Source organism: Nomascus leucogenys, chromosome 12 (genome assembly GCF_006542625.1).
Source record: "Nomascus leucogenys isolate Asia chromosome 12, Asia_NLE_v1, whole genome shotgun sequence".
Classification (NCBI taxonomy): Eukaryota; Metazoa; Chordata; class Mammalia; order Primates; family Hylobatidae; genus Nomascus; species Nomascus leucogenys.
Window position 1 is genome coordinate 1,236,728 of NC_044392.1, and position 20,690 is coordinate 1,257,417.

The window sequence follows — 20,690 nt, forward strand, 5'->3', positions numbered from 1 at the left end:
TAAGGCTCCACTTGCATATAGCACTCCAGGATGTGGAGAACGCCGTGGGCGACTGTCCACTATGTACCTTGCCTTTGAGAGTAGCGGCAAGGGTCTCTGAGCAAGTCTGGAGTGGTGGTAGAAGGAGCCATCCTAATGATACAACCAACGTGGATTAAGGATTTGGTCTCTACCTCACTTTCTGGCGGAAGAAACACTTAATTGGCAATAATGACGGCGAAACAAAACAAACACAATTCAGAGAAAGCAGTAAAATATGTAAAAAGAGCTAAAATGCTGCTTAAGAGTTCCCTGACCAACAATGTCAACCGTTTTAGAACCGACTGGAATATATGTAACACTGGAAATACATATACTGGAAACAACTTCTTGTGTTCCCTGATGTCTGGGACCCTTTTCTTTGCTAGACTTCAGATCTCTTATCTGAACCATCCCTCTTAGTTCAAGTCCTCCAATAGCCTTCAGTGTTTCTACCAAGCCGTCCTTCCTCAACTTCTCCCTCCAGGTTTCCCTTCCCCAACTTCCCCCCTGCATCAGACTCTCCCTTAGCCTTCCCTTCTCCCTGTGCAGTCTCTGTCTCACTCCTCTCTTCCTCCCCAGGCGGTCTCAATTCTCTCTCCCTCCCCTTTCCGTGTCCCTCACGGCAGTCCCCTTTTATTTCCTTACTTCGGTGACCGCCCCACTCCCCACCGCCTCCCTCCACTGCTCAGCCGTTGGAGAGGGCGTGGCCCCGCGAGTAACAGGTCTCCCGCCCCACACTCCGCGGGCCCGCGCGCAGACAAAGACATTCCACAGCTCCCGCCCCCTCCACGCACTGGGCCAGAAGGGGGAGGAGACACGTGTCCCGCTAGCGCCGAGTCACGTGGAAAAGGAAACGAACGGAGCCGGCCGCCTCCCGCGCATGCGCATCACGCTCTGGCCTGGCGGGCGCGGAGGGAAAGCCCGAGTCGGGAGGCGACTTGTTCGGACGCCGCGGCGGTGCGCAGGCGCCGTGGCCGGACTGGGGACTTTGTTCTCCGCGGAGAAACCCAAGGGCGGTGCCGGTGGCTGGCTGCGCACGCGCGCCGCCTCATTTCCGGTGCTCTCTCTCGCTGGGTCGCTCGGGTCGGCTTCGGTCGCTGCCGCTGCCGCTCTGCCACCCCCGCCAACCGCCGCTCGGGCCTCCGTCGCTGCCGCGTCGCTTTCTCGCTCCTCGGATCGCACATCCTCCCAGATGCAGCGCCGGGACGACCCCGCCGCGCGCATGAGCCGGTCCTCGGGCCGTAGCGGCTCCATGGACCCCTCCGGTGCCCACCCCTCGGTGCGTCAGACGCCGTCTCGGCAGCCGCCGCTGCCTCACCGGTCCCGGGGAGGCGGAGGGGGATCCCGCGGGGGCGCCCGGGCCTCGCCCGCCACGCAGCCGCCACCGCTGCTGCCGCCCTCGGCCACGGGTCCCGACGCGACAGTGGGCGGGCCAGCGCCGACCCCGCTGCTGCCCCCCTCGGCCACAGCCTCGGTCAAGATGGAGCCGGAGAACAAGTACCTGCCCGAACTCATGGCCGAGAAGGACTCGCTTGACCCGTCCTTCACTCACGCCATGCAACTGCTGACGGCAGGTAAGGAGGCCCCCCGTGTCCCTCTGGGTCGCCCGGCCATCCCGGGGCATGATTGGCCCTGGCTTTGTTCCTGTCGCTTCCCGCCCCCCTCGGGACCGAGGCAGTCGGGAGCTCCGGTCTCATCCTCATTTTTGGGAGCCTGGATTCCACATTCCCACCTCAGCCGGGAGTGCGTGGGAGAATTTCTAGGCTGCAGTGGAGGCCCGAAGGCGACTTTGCGATCTCCTAGCGCTAACGTCTTGATGGATAGTGCTGAGCTCCCCGCCCCTTTCCCGACTCTTCCCTCCTCCCTCCTCTTGCGGCTGCCGGGCGCGCAGATTCTTCCAGAAATGAACCTTTATTTCCCCCCTTTCCCCGAAGGGAAACCCTCTTTGATCGCGGGTGGCGATGAGCGCCTCGACCGAGGTGTAGGAGGTGAAGACAGCCAGAGCGGGGAGGGACCGTGGGAGGGAGGGCCGAGGTGAGGTGGGGTGAGGCTGGAATGCCCTGTCCAGCGCCTTGCTGTCGCTGGGGCCGAGCCGGACTTAGCGGTAACCGCAGCTTAAGTTGCTGGGAGGAAGGAGCGATTTATGTGGATCGGAGCTTGAGGTTTCCGAATCAGATTTCCGACTAAGGCTGATAAAATAAGAATTGCTACTGAGCCTGAAGGTTGTTCTCTTTCATTTTACACCGTGTGTTCACTATCGTTGAAGAAGGAGTGAAATAACCCTAGAGACAGTGAAATGGGACGATAGGGACTCCCGCGTAGTTCACATGACGTTTCCCAACGAGATGGACAGAAATTGAGAGAAGTTGCATGATGCTTGTACTGAAAGGCTTAGCCTTTTTGTTGCTGTTTTTTTTTACATTTTTGATTCAGTAGTGAAATAGATTAGAAATGAGAGTCTTTGTTCCGTAGATTAGCGCTCTTTTCCTGATCAGCACTGGCCAATCACCTAGTCGCTCTGATTTTTCCCTGAAGCTGTCTGACTTTCGCTTCTAGTTAAAACATTATTTTAATAAATATTTCTTATAATACCTAAATTTTAGTAAGCAAGTAAAAATTCACATCCTTCAACACTGAATGAGTAGTTGGACTCTTTGGCAAGGTTAATATAATGGACAGTTCATTATGAAAATATTATCTCCCTCCCTTTGTTCTCTGTCTCCCAACACTGTAAGGTAAGGGATCTTTACCAGTGTGGTGTTCGTCTTTTATGCTTTCTTAAGATAACTGTCAAAAACCGTTGATCCTTAAAAGTTACTTTTAATTTTCAGTCTCCCCTCACTGCTTCACTAAGAGAGTGCTCTTTATTTTTAACTTGGGCTTTCTGGATGTATTTTTTTAAAACTCAACTGAAATTGGAGAAGTTGGTTTGGGATGTATGAATTCTTTCTAGCATGGATAAGTGTTAATATATGTTGAGCCTGGCTTTTAAGGTGTTTCTGAATTATCTTGCAAGGGGATTGCAGTGAAGTAACAACCCATTGTGAGGAAGTGAGACTTTGAAAGATAGGGTAGTAGTATTTAAGCTCTGGTAAGATCACATGGAAGGGGCGGGCGCGGTGGCTCACACCTGTAATCTCAGCACTTTGGGAGGCCGATCGCGAGGTCAGGAGTTGGAGACCAGCCTGATCAACATGGTGAAACCCCGTCTCTACTAAAAATACAAAATTAGCCTGGCGTGGTGGCGCACGCCTGTGATCCCAGCTACTTTGGAAGCTGAGGCAGGAAAATCACTTGAACCTGGGAAGCGGAGGTTGCAGGGAGCCCAGATTGCGCCATTACACTCCAGCGTGGGCAACAAGAGCTAAACACCATCTCAAAAAAGGGAAAAAAAAAAAAAAAAAGAACACACGGAAGAAAAATACAGCTAACAATGTTTGAGATCTGAGCACTTTACATTAAATATTTAACCTATAAAATGAAATGAGAAGTTTTATTATCCTCACTTTTACAGATGAAGAAACCAAGACACCCAGAGATTAATAATTTGCCTAAGGTAACAAAATTAGTAAGCAGCGTAACCAGGATTTTTGGTCAGTCTACACACCTTCCCCGTTCCCTCACTATAGTGCCTGCTGCAAATTGTACTTTAAAAGTAAGCCATAGTTGGACAAAATATTAAAATCTATCTGGGATGATAGGTGACCAAAAAAAAAAGTCTATTTGAAAGTATTACAGTGTTAACAGGGCAGTGAAGATGATAAGGCTAAGATATAAAAAGGAAACCAGAGAGCAGAGTCTACTGCCTGGGACTGTGATTCCTCCAGGCACCTTTGAGCATTCCCCATAAGGTACCATGAGACCCTGAGCACTTTTCCTATACCACCTACACAGCTCCCTTCTTCCTTTCCTGGGTTTACTTTATTTTTCACTATCAGCATCTGTTGCACTATGTTGTCATTATGTACAGTATTTGTTTGTTGATTACCCATTCTCCATGGCTAGAATGTCAGCTCCACCAGAGCGCAGGAATCTTTTGTCTGCTTTGTTCACCGTTGTATCTCCTGTGCCTTGAAGAGTGCTGCACAGAGTGGCCTCTTACTAAATATTTCATGAAATAATACATACTCACCTTCATTGAAGATGGGACTGATGAAAAATGATGACAGCCGGGCACGGTGGCTCACACCTATAATCCCAACACTTTGGGAGGCCGAGGCGGACGGATCACTTGAGGTCAGGAGTTTGAGACCAGCCTGGCCAACATGGTGAAACCCCGTCTCTACCAAAAATACAAAAATTAGCCAGGCGTGGTGGCACATGCCTGTAATCCCAGCTACTTTGGAGGCTGAGGCAGGAGAATCACTTGAAACCGGGAGGTGCAGGTTGCGGTGAGCCCAGATTGCACCATTGCACTCCAGCCTGAGCGAAGAAGCAAGACTCCATCTCAAAAAAAAAAAAAAAAAATTTTTTGAGGGATGTAGATTTTGAATGTAGACTTCCATGTTAGCCACATTGATATTCAGCTGTAATGACTGTCGAATGTATCTGCAGACATAAGGATTCAATCATCCATCTTTGTTTTCTGGAATGGAAGAGAAATAATTTACCTTATTGTGTTAATATATTTATATACTAAGTAAAATGCTGTTATATATATATCAGTGTTCTTTTTCTACTTTTTTTTTTTTTTTTTTTGAGACGGAGTTTCACTCATTGCCCAGGCTGGAGTGCAATGGCGCGATCTCGGCTCACCGCAACCTCCGCCTCCCAGGTTCAAGCAATTCTCCTGCCTCAGCTTCCCTAGTAGCTGGGATTACAGGCATGTGCCACCACGCCCGGCTAATTTTGTATTTTTAGTACAGAACGGGGTTTCTCCATGTTGGTCAGGCTGGTCTCGAACTAACGACCTCTGGTGATCGCCCGCCTTGGCCTCCCAAAGTGCTGGGATTACAGGCATGAGCCACTGTGCCCAGCCTATTTTTCTACTTTCTACAATTAGGAAAATATAAGTTAGTATAAGTGACTCAAGAATAAACATTTTGAATAGATTAGCAATCTGCAAAAGATCTTGGAGGGATACTCAAAAATCCATCCTTCAAAAGCATACAGTGGAAAACATTTTACAAAGTCTGTTGAAACTTCAAAATAGTTAATTCCTTTATTTACAATATTCTCTAGAAATACATTAAGACCTTCCCAGTTCATTCTACAGGGCTAGCAAAACCTGCTATTAAAACTGGAAAATAAGGGCTGGGCCTGGTGGCTCATGCCTGTAATCCCAGCACTTTGGGAGGCCGAGGCGGGCAAAGCACAAGGTCAGGAGTTCGAGACGAGCCTGGCCAACGTGGTGAAACCCTGTCTTTACAAAAAATACAAAAAATTACCCCTGGTGTGGTGGCGGGCGCCTGTAATCCCAGCTACTCGGGAGGCTAAGGCAGGAGAATCATTTGAACTCAGGAGGCGGAGGTTGCAGTGAGCCAAGATTATACCACTGCACTCCAGCCTGGGCGACAGTGGGAGACTCCGTCTCAAAAAAACAAACAAACAGGCCCGGTGCAGTGGCTCACGCCTGTAATCCCAGCACTTCGGGAGGCCGAGGTGGGTGGATCACGAGGTCAGGAGATCGAGACCATCCTGGCTAACACAGTGAAACCCTGTCTCTACTAAAAAATACAAAAAAGTTAGCCGGGCGCGGTGGCGGGCGCCTGTAGTCCCAGCTACTCCGGAGGCTGAGGCAGGAGAATGGCGGGAACCCGGGAGGCGGAGTTTGAAGTGAGCCGAGATCGTGCCACTGCACTCCAGCCTGGGGGACAGAGTGAGACTCCATCGCAAAAAAAAAAAAAAAAAAAAAAAAACTGTAGAGTAAGGCCAGGTGCGGTGGCCCATGCCTGCAATCTCAGCACTTTGGGATGCCGAGGCAGTCGGATCACTTGAGGTCAGGAGTTCGAGACCAGTCTGACCAACATGGTGAAACCCTGTCTACTAAAAATACAAAAGATAGTTGGGCGTAGTGGCACGTGCCTGTAATCCTAGCTACTCGGGAGCCTGTAATCCCACCTACTTGGGAGGCTGAGGCAGGAGAATCACTTGAACCCGGGAGGTGGAGGTTGCAGTGAGCCGAGATTGCGCTACTGCACTCCAGCTTGGGTGACAGAGCAAGACTCTTTCTTAAAAAAAAAAAAAAAAAACAGCAACACCTTTTCTAGGAATGTGCCCAAAGAAACTTATACATGAGTACTTGATTCATAAAATGGTGTACCTTGTTCACAAAATGTTGCAACTTGTTTCACCATTCATTGGATAATGTGATAGATTTACAACAGAAAATATTTGGCTGAGCACAGTTTCTCGCGCCTGTAATCCCAGCATTTTGGGAGGCCGAGGCGGGTGGATTACCTGAGGTCAGGAGTTCGAGACCAGCCTGACCAACATGGTGAAACCCTGTCTTTACTAAAAATACAAAAATTAGTTGGGCGTGGTGGCAGGTGCCTGTAATCCCGGCTACTTGGAAGGCTGAGGCAGGAGAATCACTGAAACCCGGGAGGCAGAGGTTACAGTGAGCTGAGATCTAGCCAACAAGTGAAACTCAATCTCAAAAAAAAAGAGAGAAAAGAAAAGAAAATATTTGTACAGCAGTGAAAATGGATGAAGTATAGCTACAGGCGACAACATGGAGAAATCTCCAAAATCTAATGTTATATGAAGAAAGTACGTCCCATAAGACTACATACAGTATAATACTATTTCTATAAAACAAAGCCTAGTAAGATAAAGCAGAATATCATTAAGTATACATTTATCTGTGATATTGCAGGTTTTGTTTTTTGTTTGTTTTGAGATTGAGTCTTGCTCTGTCGCTCTGGCTGGAGTGCAATGGCGCGATCTCGGCTCACTGCAACCTCCGCCTTTGGGTTTCAAGCAATTCTCCTGCCTCAGCCTCCCGAATAGCTGGGATTACAGGCGCCTGCCACCATGCCTGGCTGATTTTTGTATTTTTAGTAGAGATGAGGTTTCACCATGTTGGCCAGGCTGGTCTCGAATTCCTGACCTCGTGAACCTCCCTCTTCGGCCTCCCAAAGTGCCTGTGTTACAGGTGTGAGCCACCACGTCCAGCCCAATGCAGGTTTTGTTTGTTTGTTTTTCGTTTTTTAACAAAATTAAATGTGCTTATTGGCTGGGCGTGGTGGCTCATGCCTGTAATCCGAGGACTTTGGGAGGCCAAGGTGAGAGGATTGCTTGAGCCCTAGTGAGAGCTTGTCTCTACAGAAAATTTAAAAATTAGCTGAGAATGGCGGCACACACCTGTAGTCCCAGCTACTCGGGAGCCTGAAGCAGAAGGATCACTTGAACCCAGGAGATTGGTCTTAGGCTGAGGTGGAAGAATCGCTTGAACCCAGGAGGTCGAGGCTGCCTTGAGCTGAGATCGTGCCACTGCACTCCAGCTTGGGCAACAGTGAGACCCTGTCTCCAAAAAATAAATAAATAAATAAATGTGCTTACTATATCTTTCAACGGTTGCATTCTTGGATATTTATTTCAGGGAAATTAAAACTCAACACAAAACCTGTACATGAATGTTCACAGCAGCTTTATTCATAGTAGCCAAAAACTGGAAACAAACCAAATGCCTCCAATAAAGTGGCATACCCATACCATGGAACAGTACTCTGCAGTAAAAAAAAAAAAAAAAAGGAACTGTTAATAAATGCAGCAACTTCCTTGATCACAAGAGAATTAAGCTGAGTGAAGAAAGCCAATCTCAAAAGGTTCTATACTGTATGATTTCATTAATATAACATTCTTGAAGAAACGAAATAGTGGAGATGCAGACTGTATTAGTGGTTGCCAGTGGTGAGAGACGAGGGAAGACGGTGACGGGCTATCGAAGGGTGAGGATCCTCATGATGGAACTGTGCTGTATCCTGACTGAGGTGGTGTCCACATGAATCTGATTAAATTGCATAGAACTAAGCAAACAAGTACATGTAAAGGTGGTGAAATCCTAATAAAGTCAATGAATTGTTAATTTTTTTATGAAACCTGTACAACAAATTTTCTTATTTTAATGTTAATTTTCTATACAGGATCTCTGTTATTTCTTAAAACTGCATATAAATCTACAATTGCCTTAAAATTAAAAAAAAATTTTTTCAAAGATGCAGAGCTCTGAATTGTGTGCTAAGGAAAAGATTTGGGAGACCATAGTCAATATGACAGAGTTTTCTACTGTCTTGGAATGTAAAAATTGAGCCCCTATGAAAGGGCTAGTAACAGGCCTTTGGGGGATTTTTTTTTTAAACCAATACCCAGCCTTTCTATACCCATAGCCAATATTGTATGTAATATATTGTGAGTTTGTATTTTTTTCTGGGTTGCTGATCAGTAGCTTCCATCAAATTCCCAGAGGGACCCATGATTACAAAAAAGACAAAGAACCTATTGACTTTGTGCTCTTGCTTGAAACAGTGAGTAATTTGATAAAGAAAACGAGTGAAGTTGTTTTGCAATAGTAAGCTCACAGGACTTCTGATTCCAAAAGATGATACCCACAGAAAAGGTGAGAATTATAAATTTGGGGATGATAAAGTCATGTGAGTTGTTTAAGGGAAGTTGAGGGTGTTGACTGTACTTTTTTGTTTTTGTTTTTTTTGAAACAGGTTCTCACTCTGTCACTCAGGCTGGAGTCTGGAGTGCAGTGGCATGATCTCGGCTCACTGCAACCTCCACCTCCCGGGTTCAAGCGATTCTCCTCTCAGCCTCCTGAGTAGCTGGGACTACAGGCACACGCCACCACGCCCAGCCAATTTTTAGATTTGGCTAGAGTCAATCTTTAAATCTTTAGTAGAGACAGGGTTTCACCATGTTGGCCAGGATAGTCTCGATCTCCTGCCCACCTTGGCCTCCCAAAGTGCTGGGATTATAGGTGTGAGCCACCGCGCCCTAGCCGGTACATTTCTTTAATTCGGTTAATGATTATAGATGCCTGTTGTGTATCAAGCATTGTACTGTACTAAGAATTACAGATACTCTGCAATGGAAGGAGTCCAGAGATTGTTAACAACAGGCAAATGAGGAGTGCTGTGTTTAGAAGCGTAGAACCAAGTATATTGGGAGTCTAGAGGAGGGTATGAAATGAACCCTGACCTTTTAGAGCAGTTCTGCCGAGAATCTTGCTCTCCTAGAAATACTCGCTCTGGATACTTAGAAAATCTTGACCATTGTCTTGTTCCTTATGCAGGCCATATCAAACGTTCAGCTGGCCGGGCACGGTGGCTCACGCTTGTAATCTCAACACTTTGGGAGGCCGAGGCGGGTGGATCACAAGGTCAGGAGATCGAGACCATCCTAGCTAACACGGTGAAACCCTGTCTCTGCTACAAATAGAAAAATTAGCCAGGTGTGGTGGCGGGCACCTATAGTCATCAGCTACTCGGGAGGCTGAGACAGGAGAATTGCTTGAACCCGGGAGGCAGAGGTTGCAGTGAGCCAAAATTGCGCCACTGCACTTCAGCATGGGTGACAGAGCAAGACCCTGTCTCAAAAAAAAAAAAAAAAAGTTCAGTTAATGATGTATTTGTAGTGATTTGTTTTTAGTTAAGCCAGCCCAGTTGATAAAGTCGGTGTATAATTTTCCCAAACTTGTCCAATATTAACTTTTTTTGTGTGCATTACATCTCTTTCTCGCCCTCTTTTTTTCTTACTATTTTTCTTATTAACATTCTCTTTTAAAGTCATAGACCAAGCATGTAGGAGAGCTGGGAATCAAACCCATTTTGTCTAGCTTCAAAACCCTTGTTCTTTCCTCCGAGACATATTAAGCAACATGGAAGCTTACAGTCTGGTTGGGATAAAATCTACAAAAAAAAAAAAAAAAAGTGGGGGGTGGGAAAGGTTAAGTTATAGTACAAGATGAAGGAAATTTTGAAAGGTTAATTGAATGTACTCTCTTTGGTATAAGAAGTGACTTGGGTTTAAGTATCTGCTATGTCATTAATTAGTTTTGAGATCTTGGACAAGTTATATAACTTTTCTGAGCCCGGGTTTCTTCATCTGTCAAATGAACATAATACTGGTTACAAAGACAAAGTAAAATAATAAGTACAAAGTTCCTGACACATAGAAGGCACTGGATAAGATATGATTATTCTGAGTGGCCAGGAAACAAATGGGTCACCTGTTGTGTTGTTTACACCCCAGCTTTGTTTTCTTTGGCCCTTGGGACACCCAAGATCTCCAGAGACCCAAGCAAAGATTGCTTAAAGGAGTCAGTTCCGAAAGGGTTGTCTAGAAAGTACTTTTGCCTGAGGTTAAACCATTTTTAGGAAGCTCCTTGATTTTTTTTTCTTCCCGTTTCAGTCTACTCTAGCTCTCCAGGGAAAGCAAGGACAAAGAAAGACATACAGAGTTAAAAAAGAAAAAAGAAAGACCATCAGACAACTGAACATCTGAGACACCCATAAAGCCCTTTCATTACCTTTAGTCCACATGCCAGTGTCTGAGGGTATAAATTGTACTTCCCAAAATTTTATAAAAGTCAGCTCTTCCTTGCTTAAATAAAGTGTGACCCCCCACAAACACATACTCATCAAGAGACAATAGGAAAAGCATGAAATTAGAAGTTAGAGGCCTGGCACGGTGGCTCACGCCTGTAATTCCAGCACTTTGGGAGGCCAAGGTGGGTGGATCACCTGAGATCAGGAGTTGAAGACCAGCCTGGCCAACATGGTGAAACTTTGTTTCTACTAAAAATACAAAATTTAGCTGGGCATAGTGGCAGATGCCTGTAATCCCAGCTATTCAGGAGGCTGAGGTAGGGAGAATTGCTTGAACCTGCGAGGCGGAGGTTGCAGTGAGCTGAGATTGTGCCACTGCACTCCAGCCTGGGCGACAGAGTGAGACTTCGTTTCAAAAAAAAAAAAAAAAAAGAAAAGGCCTAAAGGCCCGAGTTTTGGGGGTTTTCTAAAGTTTTTTATTAAATTTTTTTTAGAGACAGGGTCTTGCTCTGTCACCCAAGCTGGAATGCAGTGGTGCCATTATGGTTCACCGCAGCCTCCAACTCCTGGCTCAAGTGACCATCCTGCCTCAGCCTCTCTAGTAACTGGGACAACAGTTGTACGCCACCACACCGAGCTAATTTAATTTAGTTTTTTGTTTTAATTTTAGTGAAGATGGGGTCTCACTCTGTTGCCCAGGCAGATCTCAAGTTCCTGGGCTCAAGCAATCCTCCCACCTCGGCCTCCCAAGGTTCTGGGATTATAGATGTGAGCCCCTGTGCCCAGCCAGGCCTGGGTTTTTAATTCTTATTCTGTTACTTTAACAATTTTATGACCTAGAGATAGTTATTTAACCTGAGTTTTTGTTTCCTCAGATGCAGGTAACTCAGTTCACTGAGTTATTTTTGAGGATTAATGAGGTAGTAGCTCTATGGTATTTGATATATAGTAGGCATCAAATAAATATTCAGCCCCACCTGGGTAAGGTGGCATGCACCTTTAGTCCTAGCTACTGGGGAGGCTGAGGCGGGAGGATCGCTTAAGCTCAGGAGTTCGAGGCTGCAGTGAACTATGATGGTGTCACTGTACTTCAGCCTGGGCAGTAGAGAACCCATCTCTTTAAAACAAACAAACAAAAAAAGGTGGGGGCGGGGGCATAGTAGGTCACGCCTATAATCCCAGCACTTTGGGAGGCCAAAGTGGAAGGATCATTAGAGCCCAGGAGTTCAAGACCAGCCTGGGCAAAATAAAGAGACCCCATCTCTACAAATAAAAAAAAATTAGCCAGGCATGATGGCACACGCCTATGGTTGCAGCTACTGGGGGTGCTGAGGTGGGAGGATCACCTGAACCCAGGAAGTTGAGGCTACAGTGAGCCATTATTGCGCCACTCATCCACTCACTCCAGCCTGGGTGACAGAGTGAGACCCTATCTCAAAAAAAAAACAAAACAATTCAGCTTCTCCACCTTTTTTTTTTTTTTTTTTTTTTTTTTTGAGACGGAGTCTTGCTCTGTCACCCAGGCTAGAGTGCAATGGCATGATCTCGGCTCACTGTGACCTCTGCCTCCCGGGTTCAAGCACTTCTTCTGTCTCAGCCTCCCAAGCAGTTGGGACTACAGGCGCACGCCACCACGCCCAGCTCATTTTTGTACTTTTAGTAGAAATGGGGTTTCACTGTATTGGTCAGGCTGGTCTCGAACTCCTGACCTCAGGTGATCCACCCGTCTCAGCCTCCCAAAGTGCTGGAATTACAGGCATGAGCCACAGCGCCTGGCCGCCTCCACCCTTCTTGAAAGCTCAAGTAGCTTCTTAGTCTTCCGCTTGCATCCTTTTCTTCCCTCTCCCTCTCCCTTCATCCCCTCCCTGCCTCCCTTCCTGCCCCCTCCCTTCTTCCCTCTCTTCCTTCCCTCCTTCCTTCCTCCCTTTCTCCCTTTCTCCCCTCTCCTCTCCTCTCTCCTTCCCTTCTCCCCTCCTGTCTCTCTTCGTTACCCAAGCTGGAGTGCAGTTGCACAGTCATCATAGTTCACTGCAGCCTTGAACTCTTGGGCTTAAGTGATCTTCCCACCACAGCCTCCTGAGTAGCTGGGATAATAGGCATGTACCACAACACCCAGCTAATTAAAATGTTTGTTTGTTTGTTTGTTTGTTTATTTATTTATTTATTTATTTTTGGTAGAGACAGGGTCTCGCTGTGTTGCCCAGGCTGGTCTCAAGCTCCTGGGCCCAAAGCAGTCATCCTGCTTCAGCTTCCCAAAGCACTGGGATTACAAGCGCATGTGCCACTGTGCCCAACCAGTCTTTTGCTTTGTAGGTTAAAATTCTGATTCTGTTTTCAACCTCTTTTATTTAAGTGATCCTTCTCTGAATCCTCTAAAAATGCTTTCCTTTGCTTTTTTTGAGACAGGGCCTTACGCTGTCACCCAGGCTGGAGTGCAGTGGCATGATTTTGGCTCACTACAGCCTCCAACTCCTTATCCTCCTGCCTCAGCCTCCCAAATAGCTGGAACCACAGGCGCATACCACCATGCCTGACTAATTTGTTATTTTTTGTAGAGAAGGGGTCTCACTATGTTGCCCGCTCTGGTCCCAAACTCCTGGGCTCCAGTGATCCTTCTGCCTCAGCTTCCCCAAATGCTGAGATTACAGGTGTGAGCCACCATGCCTGGCCACTGCTATTCTTTAGAAAGTTGTGAAATAATTGGACAGAAGGATTCTAAGATCTGACTAGTTCAAAAATAGAAGAATCCATGTCATAGAAAGGTCTTATACTATCACACTGGTCTTTAAGAAATGAAAAAATGAAAGGCCTTAAATTCACAGAGTGCATTACATTGCATATAAACACACCTTCTTGTAGGAGTGTAATAGATTAACAGACTTTGAGTCGTCTTGCACCGACCAAGGTTTCTGGAAAGGGGTATAAAATACAGCTGAAAGGTCTAACTCAATGGTAGCCCTCGGAAGCACAAAGCGACATAGAGAAAATGAAGTATCTAATTTGTTCCACATTCTTTTTTGTTGTTGTCGTGATGGAGTCTTGCCCTATCGCCCAAGCTGGAGTGCAGTGGTGCAATCTGAGCTCACTGCAGCCTCTGCCTCCCGGGTTCCAGCGGTTCTCCTCCCTCAGCCTCCTGGGTAGCTGGGATTACAGGTGCACACCACCACGCCTGGCTAATTTTTGTATTTTTAGTAGAGACGGGGTTTCACCATGTTGGCCAAGCTGGTCTCACATTTTTGGCCTCAGGTGATCCGCCCACCTCAGCCTCCCAAAGTGCTGGGATTACAGGCGTGAGCCACCCCACCCGGCCTATATATATATATTTTTAGTAGAGATGGGGTTTCACCATGTTGGCCAGGCTGGTCTCGAACTCCTGACCACAGGTGATTTGCCCACCATGGCCTCCCAAAGTGCTGGGATTACAGGCATGAGCCACCATTCCTGGCCTGTTGCACATTATTAAAAGCTCCTTTGTGATGTTCTCAGATCAGAATTGTGGCATCTTTGTTCTTCTAGGACTTTGAGGATTGAATACCTAAGTTTTCTAGTCTGAGAACTCAGAAAGTGGTGTCATCAGGTACAGTAGGCTCAAAAAGATCGATCAGAAAAAGTTAATATTAGCAGTAGGGGAAAAGAAGTAGAGGTCAGGATCTGCCACCAAACAGTAAGGGTTAGAGTTAGGGTTAGGATTACCCTCACAAGTAGGCTGTTGAATGAAGCGTTACTCTGTTAACTGTAAGGTCAGATTTGTTTTCTATTCCAAGCAGTGAAACATAAGATTGTGAGGAGCACTGTCATTTCCAGTTCTTCTCATAGGAGTAAAGGTTTTAATTAAGGATATTTACAATTCGTCAGCAATTTTAATTGTCAGAAAACCAGGAAGTATGTGTCTATTAGTTCATGGTATAGTATAGCACCTGAAATTGGGCTTTTTAGCAAACAAGCATTCAGTCTGAAATTCTAAATTCTCTAAGGCATGTCAGAGTCAAAGTTACTTTACTTCGTCTATATATTTCACAGCTGCACCTCTCTAAACATTTATTTTAAAAACTATTAGGCCAGTACAGTGGTTCACATCTGTAATCCCAGCACTTTGGGAGGCCGAGGCAGGTGGATCACCTGAAGTCAGGAGTTAGAGACCAGCCCAGCCAACATGGTGAAACCCCATCTCTTCTAAAAATAGGGAAAAAAATTAGCCGGGCATAGTGGCGCATGCATGTAGTTCCAGCTACTCGGAAGGCTGAGGCAGGAGAATCGCTTGAACCCGGGAAGCAGAAGTTCCAGTGAGCAGAGATTGCACCACTGCACTCCAACCTGGGTGACAGAGCGAGACTGTGTCTCAAAAATTAATAATTAATAAATAAAAACTGTTAAGGATATAGATTTGTGGAACGTGTTTGAGGTAGGGTGTCTTTATACTTTAAGCCAATGGTTTTCAAAGTATGGTCCCTGGACCAGCAATATCAGAATTGCCTGGGAACTTGTTGGAAATGCAGATTCCTAACACAAATCTCAGACTGGGTTTGAGGCCCAGCAATCTAGTTTAATAAGCCCTCTTCTAGGTGATTCTGATGCATGAAGAAGTTTGAGAACCCCAGCCTTAAAATTATAGAAGATGGGCATATTATGTAATATTCTATTACAGAATATTCTCTGATATTTAGAATGTTCCACTGATTTTAGGGAGTGTATATATATATATATATATATACACACACGTATATATATATACACACACACACGTATATATATATACACACACACATATATACACACGTATATATATACACACACACGTATATACACACACTATATATATACACACACGTATATATATACACACACGTATATATACACACGTATATATACACACACGTATATATACACACACGTATCTATATATATCTATATATTTTTTTTTTTTTTTTTGAGAGAGAGTCTTGCTGTGTCACCCAGGCTGGAGTGCAGTGACGCGATCTCGGCTCACTGCAAGCTCCGCCTCCTGGGTTCACGCCATTCTCCTGCCCCAGCCTCCCGAGTAGCTGGGACTACAGGTGTCCACCACCACACCCGGCTAATTTTTTTTTTGTATTTTTATTAGAGATGAGGTTTCACCGTGTTAGCCAGGATGGTCTTGATCTCCAGACCTTGTGATCCTCCCGCCTCGGCCTCCCAAAGTGCTGGGATTACAAGCGTGAGCCACCACACTTGGCCTATTTTTTTTTTTTTTTTTTTTTTTTTTTTTTTGACTATTCTCAGTGGATCATATAAGCTTTCAGTTGCTGCTCATCCTTGGGCACTCTGCCCTCATCTCTATTAGAACTCCTGTTATAGCACTTAACTACACTTCATTGCCACCTCTGTAGTCTGGGAGCTCCAGTATATTAACAGTGAAGACAGAGACCAGTCTGACTCGCACTGTTGTATCTCCTGTGCTTTGCAAGACAGATGCCTGGCTCTTATTAAGTCCCGCATAGTGGTTAATGATTGTACCTATTATAGGTCTCCCGTCATCTGCCTCTCCATACCATAGGAAGCACTCAAACAATTGCAGTCACTCAATGAATGAAGTTCCTTAATAGTAGGAAATCTTTTTGTATGCCAGGTTTCTATCTAATGAAACTGTCTTAACCCACGAATTGGAAGTACTTTTAGGTGATGATGGATATGTCTGTGCCCATGATGGTGGTGATGGTTTCATGGGTGAATACTTATCTCCAAACTCATCATTGTATACAGTAATTATGGTATAACTTTTTAAATATCAGTTATACTTCAATAAAATTTTTTTTTAAAAGTACCTGGTGGCTGGGCGCAGTGGCTCACGCCTGTAATCCCAGCACTTTGGGAGGCTGAGGCAGGTGGATCACCTGAGGTCGGGAGTTCGAGACCAGCCTGACCAACACGGAGAAAACCCTTCTCTACTAAAAATACAAAATTAGCTGGGCATGGTGGTGCATGCCTGTAATCCCAGCTACTTGGGAGGCTGAGGCAGGAGAATCGCGTGAACCCAGGAGGCAGAGGTTGCAGTGAGCCGAGATCACGCCATTGCACTCCAGTCTAGACAAAAAGAGCGAAACTCCGTCTCAAAAAAAAAAAAAAAAGTACCTGGTGCATTTTGTATCATTTATCATTTAGGCATTGGCTGAATTTGGGCTAGGTAATGGTGACGATATATTAAGTACTTTATGAAAAATTGGCCTTAATTAGGCATATCTGCATAGTTTATTAACTTGTCTTCGGTCACACAACTAGTGAGTAGCAGAGTAAGAACAAGGTCTTTCAGACTCTTAAGGACTAGTATCTAGAGTACTGATGTCACCGTGGAACTTTAATGGAACTATCCATTGTATATTTAGATTATTTACTTTTGTTTTTTTCAAGGTAAGATTATGCTTTGTCTTGATGCAGATTTTGATTTTTTGTTAGTTTCTTTATTCTCCTTTCCCCCGTCTCACCCAATTAATTTTGTTAAATTGATTTAAGAAACATTTAAATGTCTCTGTTGTCATGGCTTCAGGTGAGGGTGGAAGAGTACACTTCTTTTATTAGAGGCAGGCTTTGGGCTTTCTAGTCAACTTCATATAGCTTTAGTGCTTTCAGCTAGTTTCTTTCTGAAATTGGCACATTCGTGTGAACTATTTGGTTTCACTATATGGTATTCCATGTTATTGCTTTAAGCACACTTCAAAATTTGCATTTGTTTACCAGGGCAAAAATAAATTGTTTTTCCTATTCAGAAATTGAGAAGATTCAGAAAGGAGACTCAAAAAAGGAAGATGAGGAGAATTACTTGGATTTATTTTCTCATAAGAACATGAAACTGAAAGAGCGAGTGCTGATACCTGTCAAGCAGTATCCCAAGGTAAGGCAAAAAGTGCCTTGCATCTTTGAGTTATCTTTCTAGTTATGAGAGAGTCATGGGCTATAATAAAGACTCCTGGGGGTTGTGATGCTTTAGAAACTGAAGCCTGTGAAGCTTCTCTTTCATGCTTGCAGTACCTGTTTCTGGCAATTGAAATATCTAAGTTCTTAACTAATAACATAGCTATAGCCAGGAAGGAAATATAATCATCTTTTTATTATCAGAAAGTTTCTTTCTCAAATGATTGCTCAGGCTACAGGTTCAAAGAAAAAAAAATTAAAACCTGAAGAGTTGCTCTTTGTCGAAAGACTAACCTGAAATCTAAATAAAAGGAAATATAATATGAATCCTCAGTTGGATGAAGTTAATTTTATTTTCTTACTGAAAGTTTACTTTTAAGTAAATGCTTTTTTTTCTTCAGGAAAGCTTTAGTTACATTTAGTTTATCCAGCTATCAAAGGGTGCTATATAGGCTGTTCTGTTCTGAGGTCACTGCCTTAAAAATGTGTATGTATGTTAAGTGCTAGGCCAGGCACAGTGGCTCACGCCTGTAATGCCAGCACTTTGGGAGGCCAATGCAGGCAGATTGCTTGAGCCCAGGAGTTCAAGACCAGCCTGAGCAACATAGCGAAACCCCATCTCTACAAAAAAATACAAAAATTAGCCTGGTGTTGTGGTGTGCACCTGTACCCAGCTACTCCAGAGGCTGGGGCAGGAGGATCACTTGAGTCCAGAAAGTTGAGGCTGCGGTGAGCCATGATCATGTCACTACACTTTGGCCTGGGCAACAGTGAGAGCCTGTCTCAAAATAAAGTAAAAAATAAAATAGTAAAGGTCTTAATGTATTTTGGAAGAGCACCAGAATACATTAGAAAAGCCAAATTCAGGTCCAGGAACTGCCACTTTCTAGTTTCATAACCTTAAGTTAATCACTTGATTAATATGGCTTCAGTGTCCTTCAGTAAAATGGGAATGGTAATACTCTACCTTTGCAGGGTTGTTTAAAATCAAGTGAGGTAATTTATATGGAAATGTTTTTATATAGTAGCATGTATATTTAGAAATCCTTTATTTTCTGTCAGTTCAATTTTGTGGGGAAGATTCTTGGACCACAAGGGAATACAATCAAAAGACTGCAGGAAGAGACTGGTGCAAAGATCTCTGTGTTGGGAAAGGGCTCGATGAGAGACAAAGCCAAGGTAAGCTCACATTAGTGAGGCAAGAGGACATCCTAATGCCTTCTACTTGGCCAGAATGCAGTATGGATGTCTTATAGAGGCAAGAATTTTGTATGTGTACAGAATGTGGCTCCTTTAAGTTTGCACTGGATACAAGAGATTATACACCAAGTTAATTTACTTGCTTGGCAACCCTGGAAGCGCCTAGGTGTGCCCTGGGATAGTTTTCTCCTGGACTTTTTGACTGCATAGCGATGGAAACAGCAGTAGCATGTTGCGCATTGGTAGGATTGTCTGTGAACACTTGAAAGGGAAGCTGGATATACTAAAACTTAGTCTAAAGCAAACAAAAGACACCAAAATGCAAACAGCACACCCCCCTTTTTGTAACCTGGAAAAGTGAGAACAATAGTGTTGTGAGAGCAGATGAGTTTGAGGATTAGTCGGTTTGTTTTACAGCCAGTTTGGAATGTGAGGCTCACTAAAAGAATGTATTCCAAAAGGAACCATGAGTAATCCTGACTACAGAATCTAATGCGTCTTTTTTTTCCCCATGCCATAGCCGCATACGCTGTGTACTCTGTGACAAGAAACTTCTCACCAAAACAGAATAGCCTTAGCCTTCTGGGGTCACCTTATTTGATGAGATATTCCTGCTACAGTCCAAAAACCAATTCTTTCAACCCTCCTTTTATGTAGCCTAATGGACACGTGTTTGTTTTCTCAGGTCATTTCTTACTAGATGCATATAGTTAGGGCTGAAGTGTGTTATTCTAACTAATGAGATTTACGTGAGCTTTTTCTTCTCTCTGTCCTGACTTCTTTCTTCCCCTAGCACTCCCTAGACCATATAAGCAGATAAGCAGAGCTCCTGGTGATTAACAGCTCTACCTGTGATTTAAAAACTAATGCTTGGCAAACAGCTATTATCTGAATAGAGACTAGAATTAAGTTTTTCTTCTTTATGCTTTTAGTAAGAGCTCCAGTGGATATCTCAGGGATTTAAGACAACAATTAACTGTTAGCAGCAGACCATGTGGAAGTTTAGCAGGCTGTGCAAATTACTGTTCTTCAGAGTTTGTTTTACTTTTTTTTTTTTTTTTCTTAAGATGGAGCCTTGCTCTGTTGCCCAGGCTAGAGTGCAGTGGCTCACTGCAACCTCCACCTCACGGGTTCAAGCAATTCTTCTGCCTCAGCCTCCTGAGTAGCTGGGATTACAGGCATGCGCCACCATGCCCGGCTAATTTTTGTATTTTTAGTAGAGACGGGGCTTCATCACATTGGTCAGACTGGTCTCAAACTCCTGACCTTGTGATCCTCCCGCCTCAGTCTCCCAAAGTCCTGGGATTATAGCGTGAGCCATCGCGCCTGGCTGCTTGTTTTACTTTATTAAACTTTACTGTTTTTTTGTTGTTGTTGTTGTTTAATTCTTCTCAGCTCATACCAATTAACTTTACTGTTTTTCATAGACATTAGGGGTATTTCTTGCTGTTCCTTTGGCTTAGAGGTAAAGGTGGTGTTTTCTCCCTAGTCCATGTGGTGTGATGTTTCTCTGCATTTTTCCATAGGAGGAAGAGCTGCGCAAAGGTGGAGACCCCAAATATGCCCACTTGAATATGGATCTGCATGTCTTCATTGAAGTCTTTGGACCCCCATGTGAGGCTTATGCTCTTATGGCCCATGCCATGGAGGAAGTCAAGAAATTTCTAGTACCGGTAAGGAAATGCATGTCCTGTGTCTTCTGAGCAAAAGAGAACTGGGATCTTATGCTGTTGTGAAGGTAGGGGTTCTTAACTAAGGTCTCTGCATAACCTGTATGTATACCAAATTCTGCATTATGTGCATTTTCCTTAGGTAGTTGTTACTTGCACCTAATTCTCAAAGCATTATGCTCCAAGGCCACTCTATCCCTCCTTGTCTAATGTGGTTTTCATTGTGTACCGGTATCTTGTCAGTATCTCGGGTCCACAGTGTGCCTGCATTACTGATATTCAGTTAACTAAGGTTTAACAGAGTCTTCACCTAGCTGAGTATTTTGGTAGTAGTGGAACAAGGAGATTGTGTTAGTAAAGTGACTAAGGTGGGTCTCTGCACTCAAGAAGTTCATGCTGTAGAGAGTAGAGGCTAGCA

General features: G+C 44.7%; 1 protein-coding gene across 1 annotated transcript in view; it reads left to right on the plus strand.

The window, feature by feature from the left end:
* Nucleotides 1–946: 946 nt before the first annotated feature.
* The window catches only part of KHDRBS1 (KH RNA binding domain containing, signal transduction associated 1), a 30,205-nt gene continuing 10,461 nt past the window's right edge, over nucleotides 947–20,690 (plus strand). Inside the window, exons 1-4 of the mRNA XM_030823301.1 lie at nucleotides 947–1,595; nucleotides 17,258–17,382; nucleotides 18,465–18,581; nucleotides 20,129–20,275. Coding sequence (XP_030679161.1) covers nucleotides 1,214–1,595; nucleotides 17,258–17,382; nucleotides 18,465–18,581; nucleotides 20,129–20,275 — 771 coding nt within the window. The 5' untranslated portion in view covers nucleotides 947–1,213. The remainder of the gene's footprint in view (nucleotides 1,596–17,257; nucleotides 17,383–18,464; nucleotides 18,582–20,128; nucleotides 20,276–20,690) is intronic.